Here is a 16,212-nt window from a genome sequence, read left to right as displayed (position 1 = left end):
TTCTTTTTCTGGGAAGCCTCCTTCAATGGCCCCAGCTGAAATAGTATCCCTCTTACACTTCTGTGGCTACTTTTTTTTCTTTTAACTCTCAGATTGCCTTAGCATGCATTGCTTTAATTTATGTTTGTATACACAGATTGACCCTTCTAAATTGCATTCTCCTCCAGGATATGGAATGTGTACATGTCATCTTTTTATTCCTTTGAGCACACTGATACTAGATTCTCAAATATTTGAGTAAATTAGACAATATGGTATAATAGTTAAGAGTTTGGGGATCGGTGAGACCAGGTTTCTTAAACTGCCGGTTATTAACTGTGTGGCTGTGACAGGTTATTTAACCTCTCTGAGTCTGTTTACTGGTCTGCAAAATGGGAGTAATAATACGTGCTCAGTACAATGGTTGTAGGGACAAAATGATTTAAATTGCTTAGTAGGTACATATTACACAGTAAGTATCCAATAAACTAATGCATAATATATTTAAAGTTATTTTGATATAGATTAAGGTGGGTTTGGTCTCCATATTCTTGAAGGATGTTTTCATGCAAATAGAATCAGAAACCTCATCTGGAAAAGGATGACACACCTTTCTTTGTTCTCTATTTGATTTCATTTTAAAAATCAACTCTGAAAATTTAATTACCCTTAGTGCTCTGGTTGAAAAAACAGATTCTCTGGAGTCAGTGCTGGCTATGGCCTCATTTAGGAAATGAAGTTCTAGGGGAAATGGCCTTAGGGAAAGCATGCAGATGTGTAATCAGAATGCACATTATGTGACATGCCGTGGCTGTTGTGGTTGGTGGGTATATCACCCTTTGGAGAGATGAGAGGTTTTCCGAGTCTTCTCCAGCCAGATTTGAAAGAATGCGAGAGACATCTCGGTGGTGACTTCATCCCTCCATGTCTCAGGCTTGAATGGATAAGATCAACACAGCTTCTTGGAATGTATTAGGACACTTCTCCCCACCATGGAGGCCAGGGCCCCTCTCTCCATTGCTGATTGACAAATGTCCCCTGGACATTTGCTTCTCCGGTGGGTGTCTTCATCAGTGGGACAGGTTGAAGGTTGGCCCTGTTGTTTCTCCTTGAGTCTTGGCACACCTTCTCTGATACAGCTGCTCGCCATCTAGAGGCCACAGGCAAGGCTGCACATCACAGAAACTAGACAAATGTTAGTATTGTAACATTTGAACATGGTCTGTTTCTTTTTGCTTATATAATGTAGCGTTCAGGCGTTTAACAAGGGGACGTCGCTTGCTTTTCTTACAGTTACTCAGTTTAAAATGCCACATGCAGACCTGGGGAAATGCCTCTGTCCAAGCACAGGTTTTGGTAGGATGTGTTCTCAGCTTGCCCAGATATGGGGAAAGAGAGAAGAGTCAACTGGGAATGCTTCTTTCATCTGTTTTAGCTCCAGGCTTGGGGACGTGCTGGGGCTGAAAGGGGACACCTGGCTGTGACCAACAGTTGGCGTGTTTGTAGCTCATTTTCCCTGGTCACTTGGTGTAGAGAAGGTTTTACTTTACGTGCATGCTGCCAGCTCTTTCTTCAGCTCCGTGGGAATCTTCCTCAATGGACAGCATCAGGGCAGGTGGTTGTATGTTAACAGTAAGCACATTCTTGCATATGTAAGCTCCAACCAGACTTACATAAGTTGGAAAGTTTCACCTAATGTACCTAATCTGCTTTTTTTTCACTCATCAAGCATAAAATCGGGAATTTCACCTTTGAGTGTGATGAACTAGTGGAGTGCCTGACTTCCTTTCTCCCTTTGTTCTTTCTGTGACACCCGCTCTCAGTCAGGCACTGTGCTAGGTTCTGAGGATACATGATCTGAGGATAGTGGTGAGCATGAAGGGACACAGTCCTCACCATTATGGAACTTACAAGTCAGGGAGATACTAATCAAATAATTACCTGAGAGATATAAAATTGCTGTGAAGAAGAGGTACATAGGATTCTGGGAGGGAAATTGGGGCAGGGTTTGGTCTGATTAGATGAGTCAGGGAAGGCTTCCTGGAGGAAGGAATTGTTGAGCTGAGGGCTGCAGGCAGGAGTTGGGCCCGTTCCAGGAACTGGCAGAGGCCAGGGTTTCTAGAGCCCACTGGGAGGTGGTGGCCCAGACCCTGCAGGACCTCTCAGGCCTTGGAAGGGACTTTGGTCTTTGTTCTTAGAGCTCTGGGAAACCGTCGCAGGGTTCACTGCTGGAGCCGACACGATTGGGTGGAGAACTGCCGGAGGGACAATAGTGGATGTGGGGAGACCAGGGAGGGGCAGCTTCAGTTATCCAGGCAATGGGGGTATTTGGTTTAGGGGTTGCTGGTAGTAATGGAGAGTGCAGAACCGAGATACTTAGGAGGCAAAATGGCCAGACTTGGGAAGGACACCGTTGCCGTCAAGGACGACGCATGGGTGTCTGACTCTGACTTGTGTGGCAGGATGAATGATGGTGCCCTTTGCCCAATGAGGGACATAGGAAGGGGCCCTTGGTTGGCTCTCTGGGGAGCCGGTAGGAGGGGAGAGAGAATTTCATTTTGAGTGTGTTAAGTTTTACCTGGGAATGGGGCTTGTGGGGAAAAGCTGTAACCTCTCGGGCTCACGTCCACCTCTCAGCTCTCATGGTGGGTCCTCTCATCTGGGGAATCTCAGACACTCCAGACAAGCCAAGTTGTGTTGCTGTGGCCAATCAGATGGATGCAACAGGCTTTGAGGGCTACCTTGTTCAGCCCTGTCCTAGGCACTCACTGTGCATTGTGATACAAAACCACTCATGAATAGTTCCGGAGTCATTCTAGATGCAGGATGATGGGGCACAGAGTGTAAGTGTAATTGGCTTTCAGAGAAGGGAGAGATTAACAAGGCCTGGGGACTTTGGCGTTCTTGTGTTTTAAGCAGCCAGGAGGCCAATCCTGTTGCAAGTGCTTCTTTCGGCAGTTGGTCTTTATTAACTGTAATCAGTTTCTAAGTCCAGGAACATGTGACAGAGTAGCAAAACGTTTTAAGGGTAGTTATATCCAATCTTGGTAACTTTGGAGGTCAGATGCACTGAAAATAAATATAATTGTAAGGTTACCTTGAGTCCTTCATTATGTGTGTGTTCACGAGCCTATGTGTTTGTGCACATGTGTGTTAAGTTTTACAAAGGAAAAAAAAGGAAGTGGCTTGACTTGTGCTATTACTGGTAAAGCTTGTGTAAATCAAGGTATATTCTAACTTAAAAAATTAGGATAAACCAGCTGTTTTGGTGAAAGAAAGGTTTATGCTTAGCTTACTCTCTTAAACTCTGCAGAATTAGTGTCTGCTGTGGCAGAGCATGGCATCTCCAGGAAGAGAAGGGCAATTTTCTCTGGTCCCTGAGTGAGCAGGCAGCTTTAGGAGCAGCCCGTCAGGGCCCAGACTTCCAGCTGCTTCCATATCCCTACCCGCCTGGTCTCCTCACTCAGCGGCAGAGCCTACTTACTCTGTAAAGCAGATCCTTGTCCTCCCCAGAGGCTGCCAGTCACGCCTTCTCTCCACTCTGGCCAGCATTCTGCCTTTCTAGCAACAGATGTTTCTGCAAAGTAAATATTATTGCCTCTGCTTGGCTGCTCGCTGTGTCTTGCACTGCCTGAACATGAAACAGTGGGGTTATATGAGCAGGGGGCCGTGGAGCTTGGCATGCACCCAGCGCCAGCCTCCCTGCCTTCTCTTCTCCTCTTACTGGAATGTGCATGTGAGATTCCTGTGAGCATCAGAGTGAAAGTCTCCAGAAAGAAGTCTCTGTGCAGCTGCATATCCCACATGATCACCTACATAAGATGCCAGCACTCTTACTGGGTGGCAGTAGCCAAGAGGCAGTGGCTTTTGGGTGTTCTCTTTTTTTTTTTTTGCGGTACGCGGGCCTCTCACTATTGTGGCCTCTCCCGTTGCAGAGCACAGGCTCCGGATGCGCAGGCTCAGTGGCCATGGCTCACGGGCCCAGCCGCTCCGCGGCATGTGGGATCCTCCCAGACCGGGGCACGAACCCGTGTTCCCTGCATCGGCAGGCGGACTCTCCACCACTGCGCCTCCAGGGAAGCCCGGGTGTTCTCTTTTTGATGTCCTCTCTGTTGTCCCAAATAATGGAGAGGAGTTGATCTGAACGGGGTGAGGCAGCATGGTGTGCCCACACGGACCTCAGTTCAGAGGACTCGCTCGAGTTGCAGATCCACTTCTTAGAGGCTGTGTGCTCTTATGTCAGTCCCTTAAGTTCTCCGAGCTCTCAGTACGGGTAATCATGCTTCCCTTCCCTGGGTCCTGTTACTGCAGGACTAATGTATTAAGGCAGAGTAGCCCAGCCTTGCCTAGAGCGGAAGCTGACAGCGTACAGTGCTTCCCCCGTGTGTCTCGCTGGCTCTCCCGACAGCCCCGCAGCTTCGGTAGGTCTCCTCACTCAGAGGATGACAACTTCTGTGAGGTGAGTTGACAGAGACTTTATGACTAACCCAGGATTAGCTACATAGCTGGTAAATGGTGGAGCTGCAACTCGAACCCAGGGGCCAGTGGAGGTTGGGATGAGGGCAGGGGGCTGGGGAAGGGGTTGACCAGTGTAGAAGCAGGACCCCATGTAACGCAGGTGGAGAAGGGAGGTTCTCCAAAGCAAGCTGGAGATGATATTCCTAAAGTTGGGGAGTAGATGCTGAACAAGGAAACAGCAGGCGTCCACTGTACCTTTACCCAGAGAGTGCTGTGTCTGGCATGCGTCGTTCAAGCCCATGGTGAGTTCCTTTTCAGATTCCAGTAACTGGGCTTCTCACTCTACCCAGCTGTCCTCCTGGGCCCACAGCCCAGTACTGACTCCATACCAGGACTCGTTACCTAATCTCCCATCCAGGGCACCGGCCTCTTTATCGGCTTTGTGGGGCCCACAGCGCTTCTCGGGTGTGCTGTGTGCCACTGCACAGGGAAATCAGGTTACCTCCTGGTTGTAAGCTAACAGGCCTGCTCCTGGTTCAGTGGGTCTCCTGTGGAAGGCCCCACAGAGGCCCCGTCGTGCATTATTAGCCACTCCTTGATCCTTCCTGGCAGCTGCCCCTGGCAGCATGGCCTTTCAGGTGTGTGCTGGGAGCTTTCCCAAGCCTGGCTGACTTTTCTCTCTTTTTCCACTTTGTTGAGAAGATGGTCCAGCTTGAGTCCTGCTTGCCCTATTGGGGAGGCACAGGGGGGTTGCTGAATGGATAGAGAAACAGTTCTGTTCTTACTCTTTGCTCAGGTCTTTCTCTGTGAGTTCTGATTAGGGAAACATTCCGGCAAAGCCAAGACTGAGGACCACCTGCCCACATTCCATGCACCCCACACGTGGGGCCTCTCGGAGGGCTTTGTCTTTGTCTGGGAAAGATTATTCTCCCTCCTTTTCTCCCTGCCTGCCTGTGGCCGCCCCTGTCCTTCCTCCCCACAATGTTCTGACTTTCAGATGCATCTGTTTCTTTCTTGACTTGCCAGGGACTGATGTGTGTTCTCAGGGATCTCCTCAGCCTGGGTTGGCAAGTCTTAAGAGATGCCTGATTACCCTGTTGGCATCTTTGGACTTCTGGCCAAGAACCATTCCATTAAATTGACCGAACCAGGGAGAGACCAGGGACTGCTGGCCGTTGGCTCCTGTGTTCTCCTCCACTCCAAGTGCCTTCTCCTTCTGGTGTCAAGCGAGCGGAGGGCCTTGCACAAGCCACGGCTAGCTCGGGACCCACGTCATCCGAGCTCAGGATGGGAGGGTGGTCCCGGAGCAGGAGCCCCTGGTATCCATACGGTGGTTGGAGCCTCAGACCTGAGTACAGCAGGACGGCCCTGCTTGGCTCTTCCACTGGCACCGTTGCTTGGGATGAACACTGGGATCGGTGAACTCAACACTGGCAGCTGGATTTGTGTACAGTCCCCCAGCCCCCTCCTCCATACACGCGCGTTGTTCATCATGTACTGAGCCAGGGTGCAGTGCCAGGTACCTGGAGAGGAAACAAACAAACGAGCAGATGGAAAAAACGTGACCCCTAACCTCGAGGGACAAATCTAAGAGCTAAAGAGAAGGGCTGAGGCTCATGGATGCTTATATTCCAAGAGGCTCTGTTGATCTGTGAAGCCAGAATCCCCGCCCTCCACTCCCCCCAGTACCTTATTAAAGCCAGACCTCGTTGCCAGTTATGCCTCATATTTCCCTCCTCTGGGAATTTGAACATAATGCCATTTCCCCTTCAATGAGGGAAACATGTCCGAGGGTAATTTGAATGATTAGCCTAATCTGCAGGAAGGCTGCACGTGGAATTAAGTTAAGCATGTTTGTGCCAAGCAGCCTTGTCTGTCAGGCCACTTAAAGGTGCCTCGGTGGTTTATACCCTTAACAGAAGCTGAGGGTTCAGGAAGGATCATTGGCTTTTATTACTGTCTTAAATGAAAGCTTATTTTTTAAATTTGACAAGGGCCTCCAAGAGGTTTCTTTATAGATACCATGTGTGGGGTGTGTTTTTACCCCAACTCAGAACATTGCCAGGGCTTTGTTCTCGGGGCAGCGGTGGAACGAGGTGACCCAGGTGACCCAGGAAACTGGTTCAGGTGGAGATTCATCAGGTTGGCGGCTGCTCTGCTTTGAGTGGAGCCCAGAGGGTTCTGAGAACTCGGGCCTCCCGCGTCCTTGAGTCGGAAGGGGAGGTCCGGGTGCGCCTGTGAAGTTCCAAGCCCTTTGTGCCAGCTCCCTTGTGCGTTGCACTGGGGTGGGGGGTATTGTTGAGTCTCATGTGAGGACAGCTTCAGTGACCCCCACTGTTGTCAGGTGGAGGTGGCAGGACTTGATGCGTAGCCTGAGGAATTAGAGAGTGAGGACCAGACTTGTGAAAGCAAATGTAGCAAAAATATTAACTTCTGAATTATTTCATGTTATAAACAAGTATTCACTCTTTTGAATTTACATTCTTTTGTGCTCTGAGATGGACTCAGGAACAGATCTGCTAGCTGCTGTATTAGTAAAAGGACTAAAAGGTGCAGGAAACATGAAAACAGGTTTATTTCAGTAATTCATATTTTTTACTCTCTCTCTCTTTTTTTTTTTTTTGCTAGATTTGTCTTCAGCGAAGAGGAAATTTGCAGATTCCTTAAATGAATTTAAGTTTCAGTGCATAGGAGATGCAGAAACAGATGATGAAATGTGCATAGGTAAGTCATAACCACATGCAAGAGTTTAAAAAGTTCACTGTGTGCCACAGCTTTCAATGTCCTCCCTGAGTCTTTCCCCTGGAATAGGGAGTATGTAAGTGTTGTAAATTAAGAAGTCAGTATTAAGAGTGGAGCGGGCAGGGTTGAGTGAAGGTCAGGGCCCGGGGCTCTCCAGGGCTTCTCCTCAGAGCCCTGGGATTGCAGTGGCTCTCACCCTGCAGCCTGCAGGAGAAAGCAGGAAGGTTCGCTGTGGGGCTCCTATCTCCACCCTCTGTTAGCGTTCTGCTTCTGGCTGGCTCTGCAACGTTCTTCCCCCAACCACAGTACTTTAGAATTAGAGCAAAAGCAGAACATGGGTAGATGGGAGAAGAGTTAGATCAGAGGTTGCAGGTGATGGCTCATGGGCTGAGGTCCTAATGCAGCCATGTTTTCTTGGGCACTCATTTTTTAAAATTGAATTACCATGTAAGTTGAATTTATGTAAAGTTCCAGTTTTCTAGCTTCTTTGAAAATTGGGGAGCCTGAGCAGACAGCCCCTCATTCTGTCCTGGCAACAGGTGGCTAGAGCTATGTAGCTGTCGCTGCCTTCGGATGGGGAGAGGAGCTCCGTATCTGGGTCACGGCCCCACCTCTCCCATGCAATTTTCCTTAACAAGAGGCTGAGAGCGGAGGTTACCATTTGTTAGCTTGCTGCGCCGTGTCGCTCTTCACCATCCCCTGTCCATCTTCTGAGGACAACACTGAGCACAGAGGATTTGCAATGTCAAGACACCTGTCTTTGTCAGGGCCTAGTCATTGCACCTTATTCTTCCATTGGGCATCTTGGTGGACTCCATTAAGTGAGCAAGAGTTGAGCAAGTTACATTGAATTAAGTCACCAAATGCTTATGGATTCCCTGTTAGCATGCAGAAAATCAGGATCTGGGGATGAGCAGAGGGAATTGGGAGACAGCTGAGAGCAGTGAAAACGTATCTTTGTTGTAACTCCTGAATATACAGATGTTTTTCCCAGCATTACATGAATGTCTGGAATATCCTTAGGGCTATTGTATGCAGGGATTATTGGAATAATCCCTGCGAAAGAGACTGTCCACATCTGACTGCTGTGCTGCAGCTGTGTTGCAATAATAAGGGGCTTGAGGACTCAGAGAGGAGGAACCCAAGGAGAAGCCAGAGATGTGGCTTCCAATGCCATCAGTGTTGTTTGTTTAGCTCTGGTGCAAAGAAAAGGTTGGGTTCTGACGCAACCCCACAACAAAGGTTGAGGAGGTCAAATCCTGGGCAGGAAATCCTTGAACTCCAAAGAGGAACTCTGCCCGGTCCAGCCTGGAGCCTGGGAGCTGGCCAGCATCCCATCAGTCCTGGGTTCTCTCAGGAACAGGCAGGTCTTTTCCTTGAAGGAAACCCTTCCCTAGCTAGAGTGCCCGGTGGATTATCCTGCATTTCTGGGTCATCCTTAATGGTTAATGATGAAAAGATAAGGGGAGCCTTGGGAAGAGTTGTCTTTAGGTCTCTGCATATGCCAAGGGATTTCAGTCCATAACACAATAGCTGTATCTGGAAGGGTTCCCAAAGGCCTGTCACTCTACTTCCACCTCATGGCCCCTTTCTCTTTTTCAGCAAGGTCTTTGCAGGAGTTTGCCACTGTCCTCAGGAATCTTGAAGATGAACGGATACGGATGGTGAGTATGGCTGGGCTGCCCTTGGTCCTGGACAGTGCGGTCACATCGAGGGAACACAGGATTTGTTGTCAGAAGAACAGGGTTTGAGTCCAGGCTCTGCCACTTGAGTGCTCTGGGCTCATGAGCAAGCCTCATCTTCTCATCCTTGCTGGGTTTGAAACCTTTTGTAAATATTTAAAGGATTACCCTGGATAACTTAGAACCACATTGTTGTCCTACTAAAGATTCACTATAAGGTGTATATATAAAGTATATGACTTAAGGTGGATCTTTTGAATTATTTAACTTTTGGGAGCTTGAGATTCCTTACTGGCAGAATGGGAATGAAGGTGCCCTACCCTGCTCCCCTCCTTCTCACCTTATTAAACCCATCCAAGAGCTCTCCTTCACTTTCAGTTCCAGGGTACCTAACACAGTGCCTGCCATGTTGGTAGGCATCCAATCAAGGGGTACTTAGTAAATGATGGGAACCATAAGAAGTTCTTCAAAGAGAGGCAGTGTGCAAATTCAAGAATCAAACACTGATCTCCAGGTTCTTAAGAAAGGTCTTCTGTACAAGGCTTTATTCTGATGTGGTCCAGCATTCACAGATGAGGGATTTTGGCTCCACAGGAAGCTCTTTTCGGCCTCCCTCTTATTCCTAAGACATCAGGAATGAAGCTGCATGCTGATTTGTCGCCAGGTGGGCTTGTCTCTAGGCAGCAGTGCTCCAGAGGCCCAGGGAAGAGTCATCAATGAGGATTTTTCTTCTCTTCCCATACTAACAGCCAGTGGTTTCAGGACTAAGTCTACTGTGTTAGTCTGCTCGGGTTGCCATAACAAAATTCCATAGACTGGGTGGCTTAAACAACAAACATTTATTTTTCACAGTTGTGGAGACTGAGTAGTCCAAAATCAAGTTGCTGGCTGATTTGGTTCCTGGTGAGGGCCCTCTTCCTGGCTTGCAGACAGCCACCTCTTTGCTGTTTTCTCCCAGGGCAGAGAAAGTGTTGAGGAAACTGTCCTGTCTCTTACAAGGTCACTAATCCCATCATGAGGATTCTCTCCTCATGACCTATAATTATCTCCAAAGGCTCCATCTCCAAATATCAATACTATCACATTGAGGGTGTTAAAAGATAAACTGAGGCATGTTTAATTTTTAAGTGTATTTAAACAAAAATTGATTCAACTTGGGCAGAACCAACCCGGAAGTGGTTAGGAGCACTCCATCAACAGGAGGTAGGGCAAAGACTTTTATATAGCAGATGTGGAAACAAAGCAAGGAAATTATTTGATTGGCTCTAGCTTAAGCGGTTGCCTTATTTGGGAAAGTCTAGTTGTTTGTGATTGGTTTCAGTTTCTTAGATTTCAGTTTCTTAACCTTGAGGTTTTGGTTTGCTTATGTAGGCTGCTAAGCCATTAGAGTCACCTTAATCTAATGGCCTTCTTGTTTAATTGAACAGGGGTTAGGGCTTCAATATTTGAATTTTGGAGGGGATGCAGTTCAGTTCACAGCCTCTACCAAGACATGTAGCCATGCATTTTCTACTTTAACCCTCATGATGACTCTGTGAAGTGGGACCTTTATCATCACTGTTGTCCAGATGAAGATACCAAGGTTTACAGCTGTTAAGTAACATGCCCAAGATCACACAGTTTAATAAGTAGCACAACCTGGATTCAAACCCAAGTGCGTGTGATACCAAAGAAGCTGGCATTTCTTTAAAACTCTAACGAGAGCAGAAGCCTCTCACTTTATGCTCTGCAGAGAGAGACACTATTTGCCTTGATTGCTCACTGCTGAGTGCTTGAACCAGAATTAGGAGGGCGGTGGCGGCGGCGGCAGCAGCAGGGATGGTAGTGGGTGGAGGCAGAGGAAGGCTTGTGTGTTTGTGCACGTGCTAGTGCCTTAGAAAGGGAAGTGATTCTTTTGAGTCTGATTCTTGGCAGAGTTATTATTTGGGGGTGGAGGGTATGGTGAGCAAATCACGATGAATACCCTGCACATTGCTAAGGTCTGGGGTAAGGGAACAATGACTGGATTATACTTTCCAGCTTGCCTCTGCAATTTTATTATTAATGTCAGTGAATCTAGTTTCTGCTGTCTGCGTCTGAGTATCTGGCCATCGCAAGCCCCTTCCTTACCTCCTCACCCTGTGACAGCTTCATCATCAATTCAGCTTAGCCTAGCAAAACTGTACCTTCTTTGGGAAGCCTTCCCTGACTCCCCAAATGGAATATTTGGCCATCCTTTGTGTTTTCTGGATGTCTAGTTCGTGCCTCTGATTCTGCATGTACCACACTGTGTCCTGATAGTCACTGCACGTGTTTGTGTCCCATAGGAAATATGAGTTCGTGAAGGGCAGAGAATGGATTGCTGTGCCTTGAATATCAGCACAGTGCTTGGAACTGAGTGGAAATTACATAGTCATAGAATCTTAGACCCAGACAGACCTTATTCCTCACCGTGTGCAGTCCCTCATTTGACAGCTAAGAAAAGTGAGGTCTTCTGAAGGCTGATAGCGTGCTGTAGCAGGACTGGGACAAGGACTTGGGTGTCCTGATTCCCAGGTGGGAAGTTAGGGCTTTTGTATATTTAGCATCTAGTTAGGGCTGGATTCTCGCCCATGGGTGTCCACTGGAACAACCTGGGGAGTTTAAAAAACACTGATGCCTGGATCGAAGTACAGAGATTCTGATTTATTGGTCTGGAGTGTGGCCTGGACATCGGGAATTTTAAAAGCTCCCCAGGTGAGCCTAACCTTCGGCTAATGTTGAGAACCAATGGGCCTCAACCTCAAAGTGGCCTCAAAGTGGCTCAGAGCTCCATTGTGAGTTTCAGAGACTTACACTTGATTTGTGGGAAAGACTGAAATAAGTGAGCCAATAAAGCAACATCAAATGACAATAAAAATCAAACAAGTTAAATAACATTGCAACACTCTAGAGTTAAAATGCTCTCTTTTAAAATAAGTGCTCTCAAAATTGAAGAAAAGGCAAGTGGCAATAAATTTGGAGACCTGCCACCTTCTACCCCTCACATTGTCTAGTTAGTTCTTTGCTGTTTCCATCTATGGCTTCTGGCATTTACTCTGTTGGTTTCATTGCAATGGATAGGCATGTGATTTAGAAAAATAATGCTTTGTTGCGATGAGATTCCTGAAATAATTAGTTGAGTGACGAGTGAGCAATGAATGACTTAAAAGGAAAGATTGTAAAATATTGTGCTGTCTTAGAAAAGACCATAGAATCTTAGAGCTGGAACAATCCACCCCACTCATTTTGCAGATGAGGAAATTAGAGCCCAGAGAGGTTAAATGTTGCCTGTGGTCACACAGTTGGCAGCCAATCAAGAAATCATTCTTTCATTTAGTCATTGAAAAATGTTTGAGTGCTCCTTTGTTTCAGCACTCTTCTGTGTTTTGGGGATGGTGGCGGACAAGTGAACATTTACAAGAGAGTGGCGTGTGTGTGTGTGCCTGTGTGTGCATGCATGTGCATGCATGTGCACGTCTTGTAATGCTGAACCAGAAAACTTCAGCTGGCTTACATCTTCTGAAGAAAACACTTGGTGGGGTAGTGGGAAGTTTCTCTGGATTGCATTGGTGGTCAGAGAAGGCCTCTCTAAAGAGGTGACCTTTAAGCTGAAACCTGAATTACAATAAGTAATGAGTTGTGCACACAACTATTTGGGGACAAAGCATCTGAGGGAACAGCCAAATGCAAAGGCTCAGAAGTGGGGCAGGTTTGGCCCATTTGAGGTGCGTTCGGGTGACCGTTTAGTTGAGGGCAGGACCTGAGGGGGCGAGCGGAGTGAGATGAAGTTGAAAAGCAGCCAGTGGCCAGGAGGCACAAGCGTCCTGATCCCCCTCCAGAACTGGTAGGGCTACACAGAATCAGGCTTGGGTGGTTTTCATGCCACCAAAAGTGGAGGTTTTTTTGGGGGGAGGGTTAACCTAGACTCAGTGTTGACCTACTTTAAATATATCTACTTAAATATAACTTGGCTGAATGAGCATTTACAAGAAGATGTCACCTGAAGCTTGAAATTTAGACCCTACTCTGCCACCAGTTCCACTCTGCCGTCAGTGTGGTTGCTTACGTTTTTAGAGGTCCTCATTTTTAGTTTTAAATAATCTATCTTACTCATGCACAGGAAGAATGTGTTTTGAACCGATGACTAGATTTTGATTTGGCACGCTGTTGGGTCAGGTGTAAGGAAGAGGTGACACGTGCACCATTGTGCTTACTGAGATCTTATACTGAAGCATGGGGAGGCCTTTTGTGCCAGGACTGCTGTGGTTCTTTACTGACCCTGCTTCTCTGTCCCCCTCCCCGACCCCTCTGCTTTTCCTCTCCAGATTGAGAATGCCAGTGAAGTGCTCATCACTCCCTTGGAGAAATTTCGAAAGGAGCAGATTGGGGCTGCCAAGGTGAGAATTTCGCAAGCCTTGTTCTTGGATTTTAGGGCAGGAGGTCTGGAAAACACACCACCTTCTTCAGAAGGTCTAAGCCCACCATTTTCAGGGAATCCTGGGCGAATAAGCTTAAAGCCCAGCTCATCTGTTCTTCACAAGTGTCTGAAGTAAGACTGAGAGGTCAACCCCAGAGCTGTCATTCTAGTGTTTTGACATCTAATCGTGTTGTGCTAGTTCATAAATCATCCAAAGGAAGAAACCACACCTCCTTTGTGTGAGTAGATACCTGTGTGTTTGGACACCATGGAATTGTATTGTTTGTGGAGGTCCAGGACTGGAACCTAGGACAGGGGTTGCAGATAGGCCCCTGTGGGCATGGGGACCCTCTTCTTAGCCCACTTTAGCTGTGTATGAAAAGGAGCCCTCTGTCATTAGACCTTTACATTTTTTTCAAGAGAAACTGAAAAGTTAAAGGGTTTTATATGAAATTTCCTGGCTTTCAAAAAATGTTGGCAAATAATTTAAAAATATATATTACACATTGTGCAAATCAAAAAGCGGGACTGCTTCAACCCAGAGGTCACCATTTGTTATAGCTGACCTGGAGGGACTATAGCTGAAAGTTGGCTGACTCTAACCTGTTACTGAAAGATTGAGAAGGGAATTTTATTCATTTTTTAAAGGTGGATTCTCTGGGGTCCCCTGCCCTGTGATAAATGACTAGACAACCCTAGCGAGATTGACCTTCAGTAGAGTGTTAGAGACCACCTGCAGGCAAGATGTTTTCATTGGAATCAATGAAAGCAAAAAGATTTTCAAGATTTTCTTCCAGTTTTTTTTTTGTTTTTTTTTTTCTGGAGCTGTGAGTCATTTGGCCGCAGTCCCTTGTGCCACCTGCAGGGGGTTTTGGGCAACATCACCCTCTTACTTGTGGAGAAGGTGTGGATTTTACTCAGTTGTGAAATGGCCTTGAGAGATGCCTGCCTGTAGGTGGGAAAAACATAGCTGAAGTGTAACAAAGTGGGCTCTCCCCTCAGCCCCCAACTAAGTGCATGTGCTTTCTAAAAATGACTATGATTAGGATGTGACAGAGATGTTCGGTTCACTCAGGGTTATTCAGAGGGAGGAATGGCCCTAGTTTGAAGGAGGGACCATGGCCAAGATTCTTCTTCCACTGTTACAGCACTTCCCTACCAATTTTACAGTTTTCACTTATGAAGATATTGGAGCTCATTGGTCTTCTATCAGAGGTTAAGGGATGTATAATTTAAAGGAAGTCTTATTCCACTAAGATTTTGTCCGAGACTTGGAAACAAGCCCAGGGATGGATGGGAAAATGCCGAGTGCCCCTCCCTGAGTTCTCAGACCCAAGGAGCACCGTCTCTTTCGTGGCCTTGGGGCCTGTGCTTTCCCCTCCCGCAAACACACAGTGGCTCTGGAGGTTCCGAAGAGCTTGGAGGCAGAGGCGGAGCAGACCCATTCACTGAGTTATCTTTCCAGAAGTCACTTCTCCAGTAGGCGTCTCCTGACACCTCTCACTCCAGCCTCTTCCTTGGGCGGCGTGGGGGTTACCATAGTTACCACGGAGGAAGAGCAGAAGGCTCAGTGGGTTCCTTTGGGGTTAGTATCAGTGATCCGAGTGACAGGAGCAGGTACTTTGCTGGGGGCTGTAGATGGTTTGAAACACGAGAATTAAAAAATTTATATGAAACAGTCACTCACCAAAACATGTTTCCCCTCACACACATTGTCTTCTCTCATTCCTGTTGAAGAATGAGGTGATGACGTTGGGGATGATTTCTCATCCCTCCCCCTTCGTTATTTTTTTTTTTTCAGTCTACCTGTTCCTCTTCCCCACCCCCCATCCGCGTACATGTATATCACAGTATTACGTGTGCTTAAGAGAACACAGAGAAACAACCCCTCTACTAGGCCATCTAGGGAGCAGACTCAGGAATACCTCAAAGACCTTACTTCTGAAGTCTGCCCGTGTGATGCTAAAATTACCCTTCCTCCTCCTCCCAGGTCTGGTGTGCTTCGGTTGCTATAACAACCTGTTGCTACTTGCAGGAAGCAGAAGTTAGAGTTCTGGGGGTGAAGGCTGCATGTGAGGAGCATTCTTGTGCTAACGTGGCTGCTCTGGGGTAGGGCGGACCCTGGGGCTTGGCTTAGCTGTGGCCCTGCTTTTCTTTTTTTTTCTTTTTTTTTTTTTTTTTTTTGTGGTACGCAGGCCTCTCACTGTTGTGGCCTCTCCCGTTGCGGAGCACAGGCTCCGGACGCGCAGGCTCAGCGGCCACGGCTCACGGGCCCAGCCGCTCCGCGGCATGTGGGATCCTCCCAGACCGGGGCACGAACCCGCGTCCCCTGCATCGGCAGGCGGACTCTCAACCACTGCGCCACCAGGGAAGCCCTGGCCCTGCTTTTAGATTTCTGAGTTTGGAGGAGTTTATTTTTCCTGCAGCTGAAGCTGGGCTCTCCAGTGAAAGTAGAATAGACATCAGAGAGAGTGGCTAAAAGTGGGACTGCTTGAGTCCAAATCCCACTTGTGCCACTTGCATGTAAACGTGGAGAGGTTACTGACCTTCTCCACACGTTTCCTGAGCTGAGAAATGGGGATACTGAGAGTGCTTACCTTACAGAGTTATTATGAGGAAGAAATGAGTGAACTCCAATAAAGTGCCGCTCAGAACACTGTCATAAAATCTATTAACTATTCTATTCGATACACACAGTTCATTCACAAAAAACAGGGGAGAGCCTGCTGTGTGCCCGGCACCATGCGCCACACTGCTGTTCGATGCAGGTAAATGCAGATGTGGTCACCATGCTCATGGTGTGCAGGGAGAAAGGCACTGGACAGAATGATATGAATAAGCGTGTGACTGCAAGTTGTGGTGGGTGCTGTGATGGGTTGCCTTCATGGACGTGGAACTTGGAAAGCAAGTGGTGTCCTAATGAGGAGGTGGGGT

General features: G+C 47.5%; 1 protein-coding gene across 3 annotated transcripts in view; it reads left to right on the top strand.

Moving 5' to 3' along the window:
• ARHGAP26 (Rho GTPase activating protein 26) overlaps nt 1-16,212 on the top strand; it is a 490,933-nt gene that overhangs the window by 108,226 nt on the left and 366,495 nt on the right. For all 3 annotated transcript variants that reach the window (XR_014294215.1, XM_082622793.1, XM_082622792.1), the window contains exons 2-4: nt 7,066-7,161; nt 8,782-8,843; nt 13,187-13,258. Coding sequence is in view for 2 of the 3 variants with exons in the window: in XM_082622793.1 (XP_082478919.1) it covers nt 7,066-7,161; nt 8,782-8,843; nt 13,187-13,258 (230 nt within the window). In the remaining variant the exon portion in view is untranslated. The remainder of the gene's footprint in view (nt 1-7,065; nt 7,162-8,781; nt 8,844-13,186; nt 13,259-16,212) is intronic.

The sequence above is a fragment of the Mesoplodon mirus genome (genome assembly GCF_964341445.2).
Source record: "Mesoplodon mirus genome assembly, chromosome: 5".
Taxonomy (NCBI): Eukaryota; Metazoa; Chordata; class Mammalia; order Artiodactyla; family Ziphiidae; genus Mesoplodon; species Mesoplodon mirus.
The sequence above is the reverse complement of the archived record's forward strand: the minus strand, read 5'-3'. Positions and strand labels throughout refer to the sequence as shown.